Raw genomic sequence first — 22,460 nt, forward strand, 5'->3', positions numbered from 1 at the left:
CTCAGTCTACTGCAGCCACATTTTGGATTGTGTTTTATTTCCAGAAGCATTCTCTCGGTGCTGTCAACATGCAGGAAGTATTAATTAATACAAAGCAGTGCATGTTCAAACAGCAGGGGGGAGGGATCTAAGGCCATTGCAGCCTGCTTAAAATAAAATTCCTCTTCAGTCTTTAAAGCCTCGAAATTCGATGAAGACTTTACTTTGCTCACAGCAAAATTGGTAGGAAACAAAGAAATCTGAGGACTGCCCCCCTGAATTGCACTCTATCCTCACATTGCATTGTATATAATAAACCTTTCATTCATGTTGACATTTAAAAGGGAATAAAGGGGAAAAAGTTCTCAAATAATACATCCACATACAAAGAGTTGGCTGAGAAGTCACGTGCTGGCACCTACTCCCCACCAACTTCTCAAACTCTCGTAGCTCTCCTGCTCCAAGCCCCGTAGAATAGATATTCCAAAAGGCCTCCCACCCCTTCCCTGATAGAGCTTTCTCAAAACACACGAAAGTGGAGAGCTCAAAGGGCAGCTGAATACCTATTGCTTTTTGATTCAGGTTTTTAGACCCTCAGGAGTTGGTGAAGAGCTTGGCTCTCAAGGTTCCTGTGCAATTCTGCTGGGTTTGTCTTCCTACGAGGGGAAGCTTGAAGTGAATCCCGAGGGGCAGCAGTGTCGTCAGGATTCATATCGTTAGAAAACTTCCATGGTGTACGGGGGGAAAGAAGAGGAGAAAGTCCTGGTTTTGCATAACTTACAGGAATACCTACTGTCAATATCTGTGATTTATTTTCTTGGAAGATAATTCTTCACAGTTTACTAATACAACATATAAAACATTTCAGAAAAATGAGCAGTTAATTGTCTATTTACAGATATTGCTATTCTTCCAGAAATTATGGGAGCTGGCTTAACTGAGTTCAGTAAATATCAAAATGAAGCTTAGGAAAAAATGATGCTGATTTGTTTGGTGAAATTCTCATCCTTTTAGCCGATTACATCTCCACACATCCACACATGTCTAGAGAACAGGATGTGTTAGTGGCCTCAGGCTTGGGCTCTGGAGTTGAACGTTGCTTTGAATATTAAATCTTTCATTTACAAACATATTAATATCTTATGAAACAGTAAAGTTTTGTGGAGAAACCTTAGAAAATCCTGTGGGAAATATTGATATGCTGCGAAGGGCACAAGCTGGAGAGACTGATGGGTCTGGGCTCTGATGCCACCTCTGCTACTTACCGCCGTGTGACATTAGGTGAGCCAATTGTCCTCTCTGAGTCTCCTTTGCTTCATCAATAAAAGAAGAGATGAGAGCTACCTTGCAGGGCTTGCAGTCAGGATTATATGAGATATTAAATCCATCTAGCAAGTGCTGCATAAACATTAGTGGAAAGACAGAAGGAAAAAGGACAAGGGATGAAAACTCGAAATGTTAAGGAACTCAGGTTGCCAGTGCCCTCATTTCATTAAGGAAGAGGAGTAAGTTGGCCACATTCTCCAGTGACTTAGCCTAATGCTAATTTCCAAATAATCTTTGTCTAGATTGCTATCCTTCATGCAAATTCCTGTCATGTCTTATGGAAAATTTAACAAAAAGACAAATCAAATTACCTAAAGCCCTGAGATGTTTGGAGCCATCCATCCCTCAGTAAGGTCCTTTAGTCAACGGTGAAGGGCATCAAATAATGAGAACCTTCTGGGGAAAGAGCTTATATTGCTGATGGCTGCAACAAGAGAAACCGCCTCAGAGTAAACTAAACTTTCATCTTTTTTTTCCCTCAAAAAAGAAATTTAGAAAGAATCATAGAGCAGAAGGGTAGGAGAGAATAAAACCATCCAATGCTTTTGACCAGAACCCATAACACTACCCAGAGTCCTGATTGTCCTTCAGACATTTCTGAAGGAAGAAAAAGACATTTTAGTGGCCATTGTTTCTGCTGAGATGTCTGCTCCCTATGAATAGGTTTGAAGATATGCAGGAGCACCAAACACCCTCAGAAGAGAATGACCTAATCCTGTTCCCCTTATTTGGTGATATTTATTTTCATGAAAGATGATCTTTTTCCATCCCTTTACTTTTAGTCTGTATGTGTCTTTCATTCTGAATTGGGTCTCTTGTAGACAGTACGTATTGGGTCTTATTGCTAGGTTAGCAATACTTATATCTGACAAAATAGACTTTAAAACAAAGGCTATCGTAAGAGACAAAGAAGAACACTACATAATGACATAGAGAAAATCCAAGAAGAGAATATAACCCTTGTGAATATTTATGCACCAACGTAGGAGCACCTAAATATGTAAAGCAAATCTTGATGACATAAAGGAAGAGATTGAAAGTAACACAACCATAGTAGGGCATTTTAACACACTATTGACAAACAATGGACAGAAAGTCAACAAGGAAATGTTGGCCTTAAATGACACACTAGATCAGATGGATTTAATTGATATCTTCACAGTACTTCACTCCAAAGCATCATAATATACATTCTTTTCCAGTGCACGTGGAACAGTTTCTGGTATAGACCACATGTTAGGACACAAAACCTCTCAATAAATGTAAGAAGATTTAAATCATATCAAGCATCTTCTCTGCCCATAATGGTATGAAAGCAGAAATTAATCAGAAGAAAAAACCCTAAAAAACACACAAAGACATGGAAGCTAAATAACATGTTACTAAAGGATGAATGGATTAATAATGAGATTTAGGAAGAAATCAAAAGATACCTTGAAAGAAATGAAAATGAGAACACAACAACCTCAACATTTCTGGGGACAGTTAAAGCAGTCCTAACATGACTACCTCAAAAACTAAGAAAAATACCAAATAAACAATCTAAGTTTACACTTAAAAGAACTTGAAAAAGAACAACAAACAAAGCCAAAAGTGAGTATAAGGAAGGAAATAATAAAGATCAGAGCAGAAATAAATGAAATAAAGTATAAAATAAACAATACAAAAGTCCAATGAAACAAGAGCTAGTTCTTTGAAATGATAAACCAGATTGATAAACCTTTAACCAAGAAACCTTTATCAAGAAAAAAAGGAGAAGACCCAACTATATAAAATTATAAATGAAAAAGAAGTAATAACTGACACCAAAGAAATACAAAGGATTGTAAAAAAAAATATTATGAACAAATATATGCCAAGAAATTGGACAATCTGAAGAAATGGATAAATTCCTAGAAATATACAAATAGATAATCTTCTAAAACAGAATCAGGAAAAATCAGAGAGTCTGCATAGATGGATTACAAATAGAGAAATTGAAGCAGTAACAAAAAAACAACAACACAAAAACAAAAAACAAAACAAAAACAAAACACCTCAAAACTCCAACTAACAAAAGTCCTGGACCTGATGGCTTCACAGGTGAATTTTACCAAACATTCAAAGAAGAAATAATACCTATCCTTCTCAAACTATTCCAAAAATTCAAGAGGAGGGAAGACTCCCAAGCTCATTTTATGAGGCTAGCATTATCCTAATTACAAAAACAGATAAAGACATGGCAAAGAAAGAAAATTATAGGTCAATATCCCTGATGAACATAGATGCTAAAATTATTAACAAAATATTAGCAAACCACATCCAGCAATACATTAAAAAGATCATCACCATGACCAAGTGGGATTTATTCTAGGAATGCAAGGTTGGTACAACATCTGAAAATCAATAAATGTGATAAACCACATAAACAAAATGAAGGATAAAAACCACATGAACATATTAATAGATGCAGAAAAAGCATTTGCTAAATCTAGCACCCATTTATGATAAAAACTCTCAGCATAGTGGGAATAGAGGGAACATACCTCAACATAATAAAGGCCATATATGACAAACCCACAGCCAACATCACACTCAATGGGCAAAACTAAAAGCAATCTTCCCCTTAAGACTGAGAATAAGACAGGGATGTATGACGCTTTCACCCTTCTTATTCAACATAGTACTGGAAGTTCTAGCCACAGCAATCAGACAAGAGGAAGATATAAAAGGCATTCAAATTGGAAATGAAGAAGTAAGACTGTCATTATTTGCAGATGATATGATACTGTATAAAGAGTATCCTAAAGACTCCACAAAAAACTATTAGAGGTGATAAATGAACTCAGTAAAGTAGCAGAATACAAACTAAATATCCAGAAATCAGTTGCATTTTTATGCAACAATAATAAACTATCAGAAAGGAAAACTAAGAATGCAATCCCATTTAAAATTGGTTCAAAAATACCTAGAAATAAATTTAACCAAAGATGTAAAAGATCTGTGCTTGGAAAATTATAAGATACTGAAGAAAGAAATTGAAGAAGATACAAATAAATGGAAGCATATACCATGTTCATGGATAGAAAGAATTAACATAATTAAAATGTCCATACTACCCAAAGCAATCTATAGATTCAACACAATTATTATCAAGATACCAATGATGCATTTCAGAGAACTTAAACAAATACTCCAAAAATTTATATGGAACCACAAAAGACCCTGAATAGACACAGCAATCTTGAGAAAGAAGAACAAAGTTGGAGGAATCATGCTACCTGATGTCAAACTATACTACAAAGCCATGGTAATCAAAACAATATGGTACAAAACATCACTAATCAGGGAAATGCAAATTAAAACCACAAAGAGCTATCATCTCACACCTGTCAGAATGACTATCATCAATAAATCAACAAAACAGTGTTTTCGAGGATGCAGAGAAAAGGGAACCCTAGTGCACTGTTGGTGTGAATGCAAATTGGTGCGGCCACTGTGGAAAGCAGTATGGAGTTACCTCAAAAAGTTAAAAATGGATCTGTTTTAATACCCAGAAATTCCACTTCTGGGAATATATTTAAAGAAACTGAAAACACTGATTAGAAAGATATATGTGCCCTTATGTTCATTGCAGTGTTATTTACAATAGCCAAGATTTGAAAGCAGCCCAAATGCCCACCAGTAGATAAGTGAATAAAAAAGCTGTGGTACATTTATACAATGGAATACTACCAGAGGTAAAAAACAAGGAAATCTTAGCTTTTGTGACAGCATGGATGGACCTGGAGAGTATTATGCTAAGTGATAAGCCAGTCAGAGAAAGACAAGCACCATATGGTTTCACTTATATGTGGAATCTAATGAACAAAACAAAGTAACAAAGTGGAGGAGACAGACTCATGGATACAGAGAACAGAATGACGGCTGTCAGAGGGGTAGGGGTTAGGTAGGGGCTGAGAGAGAAGGGTGAAGGGTTTGAGAAAAGAAAAAAAGAAAGACTCATGGACACAGACAACAGTATAGTGACTGCCAGAAGGAAGAGGGGATAGAGGGAGGTAGAAGAGGATAAAGTGGGGATGAATGATGGCAGAGGTGACTTGACTTTGTATGGTGAACACAATACAATATATAGATGATGTATTGTAGAATTGTATACCTGAAACTTATATAATCTTATTAACCAATGTTATCCCAAAAAATTCAATAAAAGTAAATTAAAAAAAAACTGGAAAAGAAAAATAAAATCATCTCTATTCAGAGAAGAGAAATTATTGTCTTTATAGAAAATTCAAAAGAATATATAAAAATAACGTATTAGAACTAATAAGAGTTTTGAAAAGTCAATTTTTAATCTGAAAAATCAATAGTATTTTTAATATACCAGTAATAAACACTGGGAAATCAAAATTCAAAAAAAAACTTACCAAATATAATAGGAGCAAAAACATTAGATATTTAGTTGTAAGCTTAAGAAATATGTCTGAGATCTGAGTCTGAAAAACTAGAAAACAACTGTTATTAAATAAGACTTAAATAAGTTGGAAAATATACCCTGTCCATGGATTGGAAAACTAAATAGTGTTAAGATTTTAATTCTCTTCAAATTAATCTATAGATCCAAATAACATATTATTTTGTAGAAATGAACAACATGACTTGAAATTTTATATGGAAAGGCAAAGAAGCAGAATAACTAAAACAGTTATGAAAAAGAACAAGGTTGGGAGGACATATGCTACCTGATTTTCAGACATATTATATAGCTACAGTCATCTAGGATAAGCACATATATGAACAGAACTGGATAGATAGTTCAGAAATAGACTTACACATATACAGTCAACTGATTGTCAAATGATTCTGGAATAACTGGATATTCACTTGTAAAAAAATAAATAAGAACCTTGACCTGTATCATACTAATTAACACAATATGAACCATACAATAGTTTTAAATCGAAGAGTATGAAGCTTCTCAAATACAACAGAGAACAATTTGTGACCTTGAATTAGGCAAAAGTTACTTAGGTACAAAAAAGCATGATCCACAAGAAAAAAAATTGATAACTAATAACTGGAGTATATAAAAAAGTTTAAAGTATGATCTTTGAATAAAAAGCCCTGTTAGAAAAATTAAAAAGCCATCTACTTCCTTGGAAAAATTATTTAAAAAATTAAAAAGTATATTCCTTTATCTAATAAAGGATCTGAAGCAAAAATATATATAAAGAACTCTCAAAATTCAACAATAAGGAAGAAACCCAAATTTTAAAATGAGCAAGATATTTGAATAAACACTTTATTAAAGGAGCTATATGAATATCAAATAGGCAAATAGGATGAGGTTATATAAATCACCACAAATTGTATGAGGTCATGCAAATCACCATGTGAAGTCATATGAGGAATCATCACATATTGGAATGGGTAAGATAAAAGAAAATAAGGAAAAAATAAAGAAAAACTGGCCATACTAAGTACTGTTGAAAATGTGGAAGAACTGGAAAGCTCATATACTGCAGGTGGGAATACAAAATTATTCAATCTCTGAAAAGTGTTTGGCAATTTCTTTATACACTAACTGCATGACCCAGTAATCTCAAGAGAATCTAAGACATAAGTGCACACAAAAACCTGTGTGTGAATATTTATAGCTGCTTTATTCATAATGATCCTGAAAAGAAAATAAACTAAATATCCTTTAGCTGATGACTGGATTTAAAAGCTATGGTATCCTATATAATAAAAGGCCAATATGCAAATCGACTAAACAGCAGACTGACCGGTCGCTATGACACTCACTGACCACGAGGGGGCTCAATGCAGGAACTGCCCCCTGGTGATCAGTGTGCTCCCACAAGGGGAGTACCGCTCAACCAGAAGGCAGGCTCACAGCTGCCGAGCACAGTAGCAGTGGTGGGAGCCTCTCCCTCCTCCGCAGCAGCGCTAAGGATGTCCAACTGATGGCTTAGGCCCGCTCCCCATCAGTTGGACATCCCCCGAGGGCTCCTGGACTGTGAGCGTGCGCAGGCCGGGCTGAGGCACTCCTCCTCCCCCCACCACCCTGAGTGCACGATTTTCGTGCACTGGGCCTCTAGTATCTGTATAATGAAATCCCTCTTGACAATAAGAAGAAATGAACTACTGGTACACGTAACTATGAATGAATCTCAAATGACTTCTGCAAGATTTAGATTTTCTAAGGCTACATGGCATATAATTACATTATATGACATTCTGGAAAGAGCAAAACTCTAGAGACAGAAAACATATCAGTGGTTGCCAGGGCCTGGGAGTTAGGGAAAGAGTTGAACACGTATTCTTAACACACTCCCTTGTTAAGCTGGGCACCAGGAAGTAACCACTCAACTTTATAACCATAAAAGAAACATGAATCATTCCTGAAGCATCTTTCCATATAGGTTAAAATAGATAGTAGGAGTCCCACCCCACCCTAAAGAATACTATTTGAATTACAGGTTGCAGTATCTTGCAAATTTAAAAGAATTATAATCTTAATTTTCATAACATTATTCGTTCTTTTACTCTATAAAGTTGTTCATTTGAAAGGTCATATAATGAAAATAGCACAAATCACTTGCCCTGTAACGTTTTAGTCTGATGAAATCAACCTTCATAGAGACATATCTATCTGAACTTTGACTGATGTTCTATAAGATCCGCACAAAACCTGTAACCTCCTTTAAGCACACACACGATCCTAGGTTCACAGCATCCTACATATTCAATAATATCCTAGCCAGATGCTCAATTCTGAAAGAAGGATTGAAAAGATTATGTTAAAGCATAACTATTTCTGAGTATTTTTGTTCCTTTTAGAAAAATGTATGATGTACTATACATATTAGATTACACAGGAAGATGTGGAGAAGAGCTTGGGAGACAGAAGCCTGCAGATAAAGCAGCTTTGTTCAAGTTTGACAAAGAGAGAGTGTTCAAAACATATTTCTGACAATTACATCATCAATGGCACATTGTTACTCCTCTGTGTCACAAAAATGATTAAGGTGTAAGCTATAAAGTCAAAGGTCATGGATGTGGTTATTTTATCACCACAGAGGCTGGTGGTTAAGCTTAATGCTGTGATGGCATTTGCTGATAGTATGCTCACTTTATGGCATGGAGAAAGGAAATGGAGAATGACTCACCCACCTTGCAACATTAGAGGAGACTGGAAGAAAAAACCCTTAGTAACTATCAAAAGAATAACATTTGCCTTATATTTCACAAAGATAACACATTACCTATGTGAAAGGTGCCCCAGAGTACAATTCCAGTAGGCACCATTTCCATGAAATGCAATGTGAATGACGCTCGCTGAGTTATGCAATGATGCAACTTTGGGTTGGTACCCAGTATTTAATTTGGAACTTTCATTGTATTTTCTTCTAATTGTTTCATGTCTAGAAGTCCACTGTTCATGCACCTATATAACATTAAAACCTACTGGCACCTCAAATAGAATTAGATTTAAAACAAGCTGAATGATCTGAATATATATATATATAATGTTATATTATGAATGACTGACATATATTATGTAATTAGATAATATATTTTATTTATTATATACATTTTTATCCCTCTTTTATTTTAAAAAATTATTTTAATTTAAAAAAATTTTAAATTACAGTTGACATGCAATATTGTATTAGTTTCAGGTATACAACATACTGATCAGACATTTATATAACTTACAAGGTGATCACCCCCATAAGTCTAGTACCCATCTGACATCATACATAGTTATTACAATATTATTGACTATATCCCCAATGTTGTCTTTTATATCCTTGTGACTGTTCTTATAACTAGCAATTTTTACTTCTTAAACCTGTCATTTTTTAAAAAATATATATTTTATTGATTTTTTACAGAGAGGAAGGGAGAGGGATAGAGAGTTAGAAACATCAATGAGAGAGAAACATCGATCAGCTGCCTCCTGCACACACCCTACTGGGGATGTGCCCGTAACCAAGGTACATGCCCTTGACCGGAATCGAACCTGGGACCCTTCAGTCCGCAGGCTGACGCTCTATCCACTGAGCCAAACCGATTAGGGCACCTGTCATTTTTTTTGATCCCATTATAAATGTTTTATATAGTGTGTGTATACACACCCAGATATACATATAAAATGTCAGCCATGGTTTCAGGTTCAAAATATGGTAACCAAAAAATGTACATCAGCATGCCAGATATTCTATAAAAAGGACATTTGTTTCCAGCATGATAGAATGAGGAGGTCAACATGTCCTTTCCACAAACAGCAACTATAAAGCTGGAAAAAACTATTAAAAACAACCACTTCACTCTGGAAATCAACCAAAGGCATATAACAAACTGAGAATCATTTATACATGAAAAAATTGAACACTGGGTAGAAACAGAGCAAGTCTATGGATTCTTGCCCAAGAATGCTCCCATTGTGTTTCCTAGCTCCCCAACTCTGTTGCTCAACCAGGTAGCTCAACCAGGGTGAGGCACTGACAGAGGGAGCTTACCTGACATGTGAACAGGGAGGACCAATGACTCAATTTTTCAGTATTTGCAGTCCTGTTTGAGCAACTAACTGATTAGACCAGTCTGGGATTTGATAGGGAATTCCAGGGGATTGGAGTCATAGGAGAGAGCTACACAATAAACTCTTAGCATATCCCAAACTGGCCAGAGCTACGTGTACACACAGCAGAGTCTAGAGTGGGCCTAAGCTTCCTACATGTCCCTGGATGATGGAGCCTGTAAGCATGTTTGGAGGAAACCTAAGGAAGCCCAGGGGAATGTAAAAGGCAAGAAGACTTGAAAAAGGCTGGAAATCTGAATGTGTTTGCCAACCCTTACACACATTCATCAGCAGAGAGTGGAAGCCTTACTGGCTCAAGGTGTTTAAGTACAATTTCTAACTAATCTAAGGCTGAAGGCTAAGCTATTTAGACAGAGGGGCAAACCCTAGCAAGTGAGGCTTAAAAACAAGAAAAATAAACTGCACATCATCAAAGACCAAACATGGTGGGAGACATATATTTCACAGAGTGAAAGACCAAAAAAAAAAAAAAAAAAAAAAAAAAAGGAGAAGAAGAACAAGCAATGAATAGATCTAGTTACATATATGATAAATATTAAACTATAACAATAATCACTTTAAATGTGAATGGTCAATATACAACAATTAAAAAGCAAGAACTGTTAGAGTGGATAAAAAGCCAAGCACTAATATATGTTATCTGCAATATACACACTTTAAACATAAAGACACAGACTAAAAGGATAAAGACATACCATGCTAACATTAATCAAAAGGAAGCTGGAGTTGTTATATTAATTTCAGGCAAAGCAGACTTCAGAGCAAGGAAATGATCAGGAATAAAGAGGAAAATTGTATAATAGAGAGGTCAATTCTCCAAGTAGACATAACAATCCTAACAGCAGTATCAAAACACTGACAGAACTGCAAGGAGAAATAGGTGAAGCACTTTTGCAGTTGGAGACTTTAAAACCCCCCTCTCAGTAACTGACAGATCCAACTGGCACAAAACAAGTATGGATATAGTTGAACTGAACAATACCATAAACCAACTGGGTCTAATTGACATTTATAGAATTCTCCATCTAACATTCTTCTCAAAAGATATCAATAAGAAAATGAAAAGACAAGCCACAAACTGAGGGAAAGTACTTGCAAATCATATCTTCATATATATATATATATATATATATATATATATATATATATATAACACTAATATGCAAATAGACTGAACGGCAGAACCACCGAACAACTGAACAACCAAACAACTGGTTGCTATGATGTGCGCTGACCACCAGGGGGTGCATGTGGAACATGGTGGGCATCGGCAGCAGGTGGCAGAGCGCGGACCATGGTGGGCATTGGCTGTGGCGAAATGGTGGAGCAGGTGAGCGGGGGCATCAGACCAAGGCAGGGCGCCGGTTGCTGTCATTGGGGCAAGCCTCTGGTGCTTACTGAAAATTCTTTGCTCCCATGCACCACTGTCCCACCAGCGCTCGCACCCGCTGCCAGCACCCGGTGCTGGTCCCGATCGCTCAGCACCATCAGTGGGTGTGAGCAGCAGCTGCCACCAGCCCCGACTGCCCCTGGAGGGCTTCTCCATCTCCCCCTGCTCCTGAGGGGCAATTGGGGCAGCAGCTGCCACTCACACCCGCTGACGACACTGGCCCCGCTCACACCTGCTGCTGGCACCGGCTCCAATTGCTCTGCTCTGTCAGCGGGTGCGACTGGGTGGGGGTGCAGAGGATGGGCCAAGACCCGCCCTGTGCCCACTGCAGCCTGGTAGTCCACAGTTCCTTTCAGGGTGCACGAATGCGTGCACTGGGCCCCTAGTATCTGATAAAGGACTTGCATCTAGAAAATATAAGGAAATCTTACAACTAACTCAGTAAGATGACAAACAACCCAAGTAAAAAGTTGGCAAAAGACTTAGGCATTTTTCCAAAGAAGACATATAATAGCTAACAAGCACACTAATCATTAGGAAAATGCAAATTAAAACCACAATGAGATACCCTTATATATCCACTAGAATGGCTATAATTAAAACAACTGACAATACTAAATGTTGGCAAGTGTGTGGAGAAACTGGAAACCTCATCATTGCTGGTAGAAATGTAAAATGGTACAGCCAATTTGGAAAATAATTGGCAGTTTTTCAAATTTACCATAAAACTCAGAATTCCACTGCAAGGAATCCATCTAAGAGAAATGACAAGATATTTCCACACAAAGAATGTTCATAGAAGCATTATTCATAACAGCAAAAAATTAGAAATCCAAATATCTATCAACTGGTGAATCAAAATTAAATATTGTATAGTTTAATTTATAAGAAATGCCCAAACAAGACAAATATATAGAGGAAAAGAAATCAGATTAGGTGATTGTCTAATGCTGAGGGTAGGAGCAGAGATTGAGCAAACAAACTTTTTGAAATAATAGAAATATTGCCCTAGCCAGTTTGGCTCAGTGGATAGAGCATCGGCCTGCTGATTGAGGGTTCCTGGGTTCAATTACAGTCAAGGGCACATGCCCATATTGTGGGCTTGATCTCCAGTAGGGGGTGTGCAAGAGGCAGCCGATCAATGATTCTCTCTCACTGATGCTCCTATCTCTCTACCTCTCCCTTCCTCTTTGAAATCAATAAAAATATATTGAAAAATAATAATAAAAATATTATAAAATGATGCTAGTGATGGTTGCCCAATGCTAAAAATTTGCTTTAAAAAATCATTAAATCATTTACCTACAGTGGGTAAATTCTGTAGTATGTAAATTATATCTTAATTAATTCATTTTAAAGGTTTGGATGGGCAATCCCCACCCTGGACCCCACCCCAGACCTTTGAACAAGAATTTCTGGATATAAAGCTTAAGAATGTACATTTTAACAAGTTCACTGGGTCATTCTCCTGTATAGGGATCTGGCTTTGGATAACCTTACCAGAGCTCAATCATTTACTAGATCAGGTTGCAATTAATTTAAGTCATAAAACTCAGGTTAGAAAAGTAGGAATTTGTTTAAACCATGGGGTTTCCATCCTGGTGTTAAGAGAAATTCTTCTGAGAGTTATTAAGAGGTGACCAACTATAAAGATGCCCACAGTACAACAAAAGTTGGTTTAATTGTTAAAGTCAAGAAAGTCCCCCCCCATAATTTCCATATATTTAAATACAAATTGTCAAAAGGAAGATTTAGCAATTTGGGAGATGCAAATTTCCAAAGTTTATTTGATCACAAAACCTTCTTTACCTTCTGAAGATCAGCACTTGTATTTCAGAGAAAGCCATATTAGGCATGGGAAACCCCAAACTAGACCTTATTTTAATAATATGCTCTAGTTTGAGATAGAACACACAATATCCAAGTCTTAGAATTTGAGTGAAAATTTTAGAATTTGAGTGAAAGAATGACGTTTCCTTACAGACAGAAGTAATCACCTAGCTTATTGCAAACTTTCTTTTGGCCGAGGACCTATTTCATAAAGTTAAATTTTAACTCAGAAGAATATAACACATGAAAAAGGAGGGGGCGGAAGTTTAAGTTTATGGTTTAAGGAGAGGTAGAGTGGGAGCCCAAAGCCTCCATTTGCTCCTACTTCCCTGTGCCTCCCCACCCTGATTTCTGGGTCTGGGAAGAACTTCTGTGATTCCTGGGAAAGCACTGTAAAACCCACGGAGCTTGCTCTCCATATAAATGTGAAGGCTTACGAATGTAGAAATTAGAGGTACATGGAAATGTAACAGTCTGGGCGTTAAGGCCACTTTGTGAAAGGGGCCTGGCCTCTATTTAAACCTTGGCATTTTTGGTGGGCTGAACTGTATGGGGTCTCTCTGAAACCAAGGGCCAAACAGGGGTGACTTAGGGGCTTAGAACAGAGAGAAAATGTTGGCTTTAGGAAAGCCAGTCAGCTAGGAAGGAGTCAGAGGCTATCTATGGAGACAAATAAGAAAGAACTAGAAATAGTATTCCAGAGAGAATTCTGGGCAGATCTTTTTAAGCTGCAAACATACCTGTTCCCAGAACGTTACCACTGGCTGGGAAATAAAATTGTGCACGGACTGGTTGACCTCTGATACATTACTTTCTCTGAAATAAATACAATTTCTCAGGAAAAGCCAGGGATTTAGGGGCGTGTCCTCTGAAGGCAAAGATCACCTCTTAACTCTCCCTGGTTAACTGGAGAGTCTACAAAATGTGAGGCAAAGGTACCTGGGTGAGAAGCAATGCTTTCCCAAGTTCCATTTTCATCAGTTTGTCTAGGACATTGTTATCTTGAGACTGTTACTTATAATGTAATACTTTATGTATGGGTAGTATTTCTTCTGAACAAATGTCCAGGTAAACTGTTCAGGTAAAGCACAGATTGTTTGTATTTCAAATTCTCTGCCCTGAAAAGTGCTGTCTACCACTGCATAAAAGAGATCCAGAAACAGGGTCTTAAGTTGTATTGCATGATTCACTCAAGAGACAGCCCACCCAGTAGAGGGCCAAGCCCGACAGAGGAAGTAACACTCACCGATCCACAATGATGCCATGAGGTATGAGGACATATTCCAAATCTCCATAATAGTGCTGTGGGTATGTACATAAATTCAAGTCATACCCTGGCCAGTCGTCCATAACCTGCAAATCAAATGATTTTGGTTATGGCATTTTTTTCATTGGAAATTTATTTTAAAACCATAAATAAACAAAAAAGTGTCATTAAAAAGCAAAATAATACCCCAAACAGAAAGTAGTCCTATGATCAATATAGCATTAAATTATATTCTGTGAACCTATGAAAAGTTCAGTGGGACAAGGTAATTTTTCATTCAACTTGATAAAGGACCTAGTTGTGGGAAACTGATATAGGGTTAAGCCTTGGACTGACCTGTTGGCAAAGTCACAAACAAATCCCAGCTTAGAGGGCACAGTCCTCTTAGCATAATTAGGCTTGACCTTATAACACTCCCTAGATCTTAACTGGGAAGCTAATGGGCTGAGGAAGTGCAGGAAGTGTAACCATGGTCAAAACAAGTGAAACTCACAAGAACTGTGTAACTATGGTAACCACTACCTTGTTTACCTCTCACTATAAAAAGCTTGGTGAGGCCTGAGCACAGTGGAAGTCCTTTTCCTTGAGTTGGACTTGCCCGCCTGGTCCCCCAGTGTTTCCAAATTATCTCGTGTCTTTTCTCTTTCATTTGTGTGCGGCTCTTCTTCCAGACCCGAACCCTGAACCACGCAGGATGTGTAGGGAAACACTTATGATACCTAGTACTAAAGAACACAGAGTACATGTATAAAATACCTTAATTTATGCCTTAATTATGTTATCATGACTATAACGTGTATTTACATTATATTTGTAATCATATTAATATATACACTATATCATATATTACTATAGTATTATATATACTATTACATTTCCAAGCATTGTATAAGCCTCATTTGCCTGAGAAAGATTACCTATTAAAAATACATGTCTCCGGGGATTAGTGTAGACCCAAGCTTCTGAGTCATCTAATCCTTCTTGTAAAGACTTCTACAGGACGTACTATGGTGGAAACTAAAGTCAGTCTTATTGTTAAACAGTTGCTCCAGGAAACTGGCCCATTCAGGTACTGGGAAGACTGCAAGCAAGTCTTCCTCTTGCTTAGGATGGGATGTGCAAGTTTTATGGTTAAAGTAGTAAAGAAGTGAGAGAGAAAATGAAGGTGAAGATGTTTCTTTTACTCTCAGATCTTTAGGAAAGGATGCAACACAACAGTTTGAATGCACTCAAACCTGCCATGGCTGCATTGCCGGTTCCGATTCTCTAATTACTCCTACCCACTGCCATCAGACTCCTCTGTCCAGCTTTAAGCTTTCCAGGCCTTTCATAATGCAGACCCTTCCTAATTTTCTAGTCCAGTTCCCTAAACTATCTCCTTCCTGTCCTGAGATCAGCCTTCAGTCGAGTTGTTTTCCTTCCCAGCTCTGTGTTCCGTTCATCTGTCTGTCTTGCATCTACATCTTCTCCCTGTCTTTCTTCTCTGTCTCTGTATTCCAAGATCAGCTCCCCCAGGAAGCGTGGGTCTGTACCCGCTTCTTTCTGGAGGCCTTGATGCCTGCTCCCGTCCTCTGATCTTCTTTCTCAAACTCCCGGAACCCCTCACAGCTATCTGTTCTCCTAGACTAGAGGAGCCCTTTCAGGCTCCTTGAGAAAACTCCTGTTCCTTCCAGCACCTGGTTTGGTTTTGCTGTTTTAGAACCCACTTGGGCCTCATTTAGTGCTGGGACATCCTCCCGCTTTCCATTCTCATTTTCACTCCAGATTTAAAAACAATTCTCTTTTGCTCAGGTTTTGGAAGGGCAACTTATGGTCCAGCCCCCACCTGCTCCCATCCAAAACTTGTAATAGTTCCCCCCAAATTTATCCTTCTCTATCAGGAAAGAACAACTCCTTTTTCCAGTTTCTCAGATAAAAACCTCAGAATTGTTGTCAATTTCATTCTTACATCCCCTTCATAAAACCCATTAGTCAATCTTATCATCGATTCCTTCAAAATGTAACCAAGACCACCCCTCTGTCTGTGTCACCATATGTCTCCTGGGATTATTGCCATAGCTGCCAAACTCACCTCCCTGTGTCCACCATGGCATGCATACTCCCACCACATGACAGCTGAAGTGCTCCTTTAAAAATGTACATGATGTCATCACCGTCTTCTGAGGTTATTTTCAAAGGCTTCCCATTTCTCTGAGTACAATGCAGAGTACTCACCATGGCTTCCCTCTCTGACTTGTCTTCAAGCCTGCTCTTCCTCACTCACTGCTTTAGGCATTGTCCTCCTTGTTGATCCCTGAATGTGCCAAGCATGCTTCCATCTCAAGGGTCTTGCACTTGCCATGTTTTTTCTTCCCCCAGATATCCACATGGCTTACCCTTCACTTCCTTCAAGTCTTCATTCAAATGTCACCTCTACAGACAGGCCTTCCCTGATCACCCAAGTAAAATAGCAGCCACCTCCTGCCCACTCATCCTTGTCTGCCTCTTACCCAGCTTTACTTTCCTTCATAGCATGTATTCCTACTGGATGTGACGTGTGTGTGTGTGTGTGTGTGTTTTGTCTTGTCTCCCCCCACTGGAATATTAGCTTCTTCTGGTAGAGACTTTATCTTTTTAATGGTTGAATCCCCAGAGCCCAGGACACTGACCTGGAATATGGCAGCTGCTCAAAAATGTTAAATGAGTGAATGACACATAGTCTCCATTCACGGATTATGCAATACTACCTGAACTCCAGCCTCAACCTTGTCTCCTTGTGATAAAGAGCACTGCTGTTCAAGGCTCTGAAAATTCATATCTACCATGGGCAGACTCCTAGTCAATGGTGTATGTCATCTGTATATTCGAAGAGTATCACATTGCTCTTCCTCTACCAGCAAACTGGCTGGGTACACTGTTGAATTTGCACAGAGCAACTCTGGCTCCCACCCCTGAGAACTCTTCAGGCTTGCTGTAACCATTGATACCATCGTGGCTGGGCAGAGCCTGAACCACCAGCTATACATGAGCAGCTTTCAGAAGACCCGCTAGCAGGCCAAGGTCAAGACAGATGGGAACCCTGTCCAGAACCAGGGAGATCATCCAAGTAAATAGCTCTTTCTGGCTCCCCTTCCAGACTACACACACTAACCATCATACTTCCCAGAGCCAGGTGATGGCATCATTAACTAACAGTCATCTGAACCCATTCCTTCCATCATGCAAATCCTTTACTGCCCTCTCTAAATCTCAGAGACAATTCTCCACTTCATGTTGTAGAGCTCAGCTCTAGCATTTGCAAGCTGTGATGTTACAGAAATTACCTACTCTCTCTGAGATTCAGTTTTCCTCTCCTGTAAATAAGACACATAAAACCTATAGACAGGGTAGTTGTGAAGGTTAAGGCATAGAACAGATAATGTTCTTAGAGGTCTTAGTACATTTTCTGATGCATAATAAGTGCTTACTAAATGACGCCCCCTCCCCAAATAAGAAAATGGCAAATTAAACCAACTTATAGATAAAAACTGTAATGGTAATCCGTAGCACAGAGGCAGATGGAGTACTGGTTAAGAGCAGACACTTACAAGTACAATACACCTGGAGACAGTGAGACCTTAGGCATTTTAACCTCTCTGAGTCCCAGTGTATTCACCTGGAAAGTAGAGTCAATGCCTACCTCATGCGGTTACTGTGAGGAGTAAATAAGACAGACAATGGAGATAAAACTCATATCCATATCTAGTCTATCGTACTTACGTAATAAATATTAACTGCTTAGATGTACTGAAACATCAATAGTTTACTTACAACTGATATGCTTTAATTAACTTAAAGATGTGCCACAAACCTACTTGCCAAACTCTCATTACCCTAGTTAAAGCTGTAAATGTAAAAGCAGAAGAAATGTATTTTTCAAAAACAATTCTATAATCCAAACTGGCCTTATTTCCAATAGAATAGTGAGCTGTCATTGTTGAGTAGAGGTAAAGGCTCTACTTTGTTATCCTTGATATCCCACACAAATGACATTGTAAGTTAAGCCCGAAACCTGGAAGAGTGGAAACTGCTGTGGACTGTAGATAATTATGTTATCAAAACAAGAAGTCTTAAAATAGCTTCTGTATCACAGATAATATGCTCTAAGTTTATTCAGCACAATCTTTCTCTGTTGGAAGATGCAAGACATGGCCAAGCTGTGGAAGTGACACATTAACCGAGCCATTTTAAACATCAAACCCCAGAACTCAATCCAAATCTCTTTTCTCATTTAATGATACAGTATATTGGAAACCTTCTTTCTAAGTCATTAACATATTTTTTTGCTTAGGATATTTCTTGCATTATTTTTCAAGTGGATTCCCCCAGGGAGAAAAACAGTTTGGAGACACATATAAGAAGTGAATCTCTGCTCTTCTCTGCTGCGAAGTCCCTCACTTTGTGACCCACTCTCTCCTCCAGGCAGTGACCATGGCTGCTGCCAATTTCAGGCTCAGGGCTACCCCTCCACCATCAAAGAGGAAGGGCATCTAACCCCTCAGCTCTGTTTCCAAGAATCCCACACACGAACATCAGCACCTTGAAGTTATTCTGAGTTTGCCTTTCCTGCCAATTTAGGTTAATCTACTTATCCTGAATTCTACTGGAGAAAAGGACATAAATGCAGGAACTGTCTCTATTATACACTGATTATTTTCAACCAAGGCAGGCCCTCTCACTGCCTCCCTACATCTTCCACAAAATTACCTTGCTTTTTGAGAGGGCTTCTTTGGACACAAATAGATTGGGCTGTTTACACGATTCCATCATTGCTTTTTAGACTTTAACAATCCACCTTTCCTATTAGTCATACAGATTTACCTCGTTCTCTTTTAAGAGTATCTATTATTAAGTAGTAGTGCTATAGTTAACCATTCTATTGATGGAATGGCTTTTTTACTAATGGCTTTGTAATTGTTAAATACAATGGCCCCTTTTCCATCTTAATCCTACTGGCTTTCTGACACTCTTAATGACCTCTCTGCGCCCTCCCCTTCCCTCCAAACTCTTCCCTGGGCACCTCTCTCCCTTCCTGTTCTCTCCTACGTTGCTCCTCATTCTTAGTCTCTTGATCTGGCTTCTCCGGGACACTCTGCCTCTTACAGGTTTCTACCCGGAACAGTGATTTTTAAATTTTCCCCATTTTTATTGGGCATCCCTATCCACCCACCCCCAAGCATCAGATCTCTTTCTACTTGCTGATGATTTCTAAATATATTCAATCACTCTCCTGAAATCTAAATATGAGTTTCAAGTTGCTTACAATGCATCCTGCCCTGTAGGCCCTATGGTCAGTCACTTCAGACTTGATCTGTCCAGAACTGAACTTATTTCCCTTTCATATTTTCATCTCCCTCACCCCAACCCCAGGCCTGACCATCTTCTCCATGGCAACTGGGGAGGCGTTATTTGAATTCAATTTTCACTGAATTTATTGGGGTGGCATTGGTTAATAAAATTACATAGATTTTCAGGTGTATAATTTTATAATACATCATCTGTATATTGTACTGTGTGTTCACCACCCCAAGTCAAGTCTCCTTCCACAGAGTGACATTTTTATATATGTTTGTTTGTTTGTTTGTTTGTAGAGAGAGGAAGGGAGAGGGAGATGGAGCCCAAAACCATGGAGCATGTGCCCTGACCAGGAATTGAACCTACGACCTTTTGGTTCATGGATTGACACTCAACCACAGAGCCACACCAACCGGGCCAGAGTGACATTTTTAAAACATAAATTGGGTGTAAAATTTCTTCTCAGGATGTAATGATTTCTTAGCACTTGGCATGTGCTGTCTTGAGTACTCTGCTTCAGAGTCTTCCCATGGCTACCTCTTGCTTACACTTCAGATGGTGGCTCAAACGTCAAGGAAAAAGAGGCTGCCCTGACCACCTGAGCAAAAACAGTGCTCCCCAGCCTCCTCCAGTCACCATCTCTTTGTTCTCCTCTTTCCTTCTCATTGCACTAACTGAAGCTATCTCCTTTATTTATTTGCTTTCATACTGTCTGCCTGTGTCCTTTCTCTAGAATGTAAGCTCCATGAAGACAGGGTTTGGTCCTGTTCTCTGCTGTATCCCTAGAGCCTGGAACTCCACTTGGAACCCAGCAGTACAGTGAACGTATGCAGATGCCTAAATAAATGAACTGCAACTCTTTTAAGAGCCAAAGCCCTCCTGTTAAATTAAGAACCGAGTAACACATTTCAACCTGAATAGTTCTATTTGAACATGAGGTGTTTCCTTCCCGCTCACTCACGGAATCCATTCATAATCACAGGTATTTGTGAATTACAGGGTAATCTCTTAAAAAAGTAATCTTAATGTAGTACACTGGCTCCACCGGCCACCCTCACCACGTTTTCCATTAAACCTGACACAGTAATAACCACTGCCTCCTACAGAAATCATTCTCCATGGGAGGCGCGGGCAGACGCCAGTGGCCACAGGGCAGAACTCCATTTGATTCAGGCCACTGTAAAGAGGGGTGCCCTCTGGTTGACTCCTGGAGGGATTGTCTGGGATACAGAGGCTCTGGGCTAGGAACCCACCATCCCACGTGCTCCTCTCGGGCACAGTACCGCATATTTGCCATATAAACTCTCCAGATCACTCGCGGGGCCTCGCGTGCTGAGTCCCTTCTGCAGACGAGGTACCTGAAGCTCGAGAGGCACTCGCTTGCCCGGAGCTTGGGCAGAGACCCCACAGCGAGGGTCCCCGCGCAGGTTGCAAAGCTCAAACGTCACCGGAGCTACTTTATGTCCTAGCTGCCGCGGAGAACCCTCAGTGTCCTGTGGAAGACAAAGCGAGAGGGCCGGGCTGGAGAGCTCAGGAGGAAGCACAAGAGGAAGGAGGTCCCCACGGGTGGCCGCGGGGGTCTTCACAGACGCCCCCTCCCAGGGGTGACTCCTGGCGGCTGGCAGAAGTGGGGACCCGGCGCGACACAGGCTTACCGCTGGAGTAGCGGATTCTGGGCTGGGGCCAGGGTTGGGGACAGAGGGGAGACACAGAACACCGGGTGGCGGGATGTTGAGTGTTTGGTCAGATTGCGCGCCGGGAGCGGGGAGTCGGGAGTGGGGAGCCGGGTTTAAGGATGGAAGCGATCCCCGCCACGAGGGAAGAACAAAGCCGTGGCCCGAGCTCACCCGAACGCACTTCAAGCCTTGAGTGTAAGAGGAGGGCGCGACTCGGCCCGAAACCCACCGGGAGTTTGCCTTTACCACTACGCCTCGCCCGCGGCCTGGCGCCGCTTCACTGCTCCCGGCCATGTTTCTCCCGGGAAAAGTGGGGAGGGAAGGACCTGGGAGGGGTCGGGGTGGGCGCTGGAGGTGGGGCTGGGGTCGCCCCGCCCCGGCACGGGACAGCTGGCGGAACGGAGCGCGCGCGCACGGACCCGGGGCCTGGCCGGGCTCCAGCGTCTCTGCTTCCGCACCCCCTCCCGGATCGCCTCCCTCGACGGGTCGGGGGGCGGAGGTGCGGAGCCCGGAACCCGGCGTGGGGACGCGGGGAGCAGCCGCGGAGCAGCGCTCGCTCCAGCGGAGCGCAGCCCCCCGGGCGGTCCCAGGATGCAGCCGCCGCTGTCGCCGCGGGTCTGCGAGCCCCGGACCCCGCCTGGTCCGCGCCCCTCTGGGACTCGGGAGATCGAGGCTGAGGCTGCCGGCGGCTCGATTTTTACAGGAAGAGAAAGTGGTTCCTTGTCCCTAAGTCTGCCATCCCAGCTCCGGGCTAACAATGTCCTTGCTAGTTTTTATGCGCTTTCCATCCCAAATAAATACACGAAGGAGCCTGCGTTCTAGGACGTAATCGAAGTAGGGCTGTGCAGGAAACTCTCTGGAAATGTTTTCCACATCCTCGAACCACCAAGCCAGGGGTCTGAAATAGCCACGCGATTGCTTTTACCTAGGACCGCGCCGCGGTTAAGGCGCGGACTTTGAGATAGGACCTCTCCTTTACATCATTCGGCAAGGGCGCGGGGGAGGAGGGGGGGGCGGAGGAGATGGGGAAAGATTTTTACAAATTATCTGCTTTACCATTTTTTGTAAAAACATACGGTTAGATTTTGAGTG

At 40.4% G+C, this 22,460-nt stretch overlaps 1 protein-coding gene across 1 annotated transcript in view; it reads right to left on the reverse strand.

The window, feature by feature from the left end:
- The window catches only part of PRTFDC1 (phosphoribosyl transferase domain containing 1), a 94,135-nt gene extending 72,464 nt beyond the window's left edge, over window positions 1–21,671 (reverse strand). The window contains 5 exon segments of the mRNA XM_070428343.1: window positions 7,890–7,953; window positions 7,955–8,043; window positions 13,853–13,928; window positions 14,359–14,465; window positions 21,615–21,671. Coding sequence (XP_070284444.1) covers window positions 7,890–7,953; window positions 7,955–8,043; window positions 13,853–13,928; window positions 14,359–14,465; window positions 21,615–21,662 — 384 coding nt within the window. The 5' untranslated portion in view covers window positions 21,663–21,671.
- Between the last annotated feature and the right edge of the window lie 789 nt (window positions 21,672–22,460).

The sequence above is a fragment of the Myotis yumanensis genome, unplaced genomic scaffold, assembly GCF_028538775.1.
Source record: "Myotis yumanensis isolate MYYU_CA2020_CCGP unplaced genomic scaffold, mMyoYum1.0.hap1 SCAF_1, whole genome shotgun sequence".
NCBI classification, from domain to species: Eukaryota; Metazoa; Chordata; class Mammalia; order Chiroptera; family Vespertilionidae; genus Myotis; species Myotis yumanensis.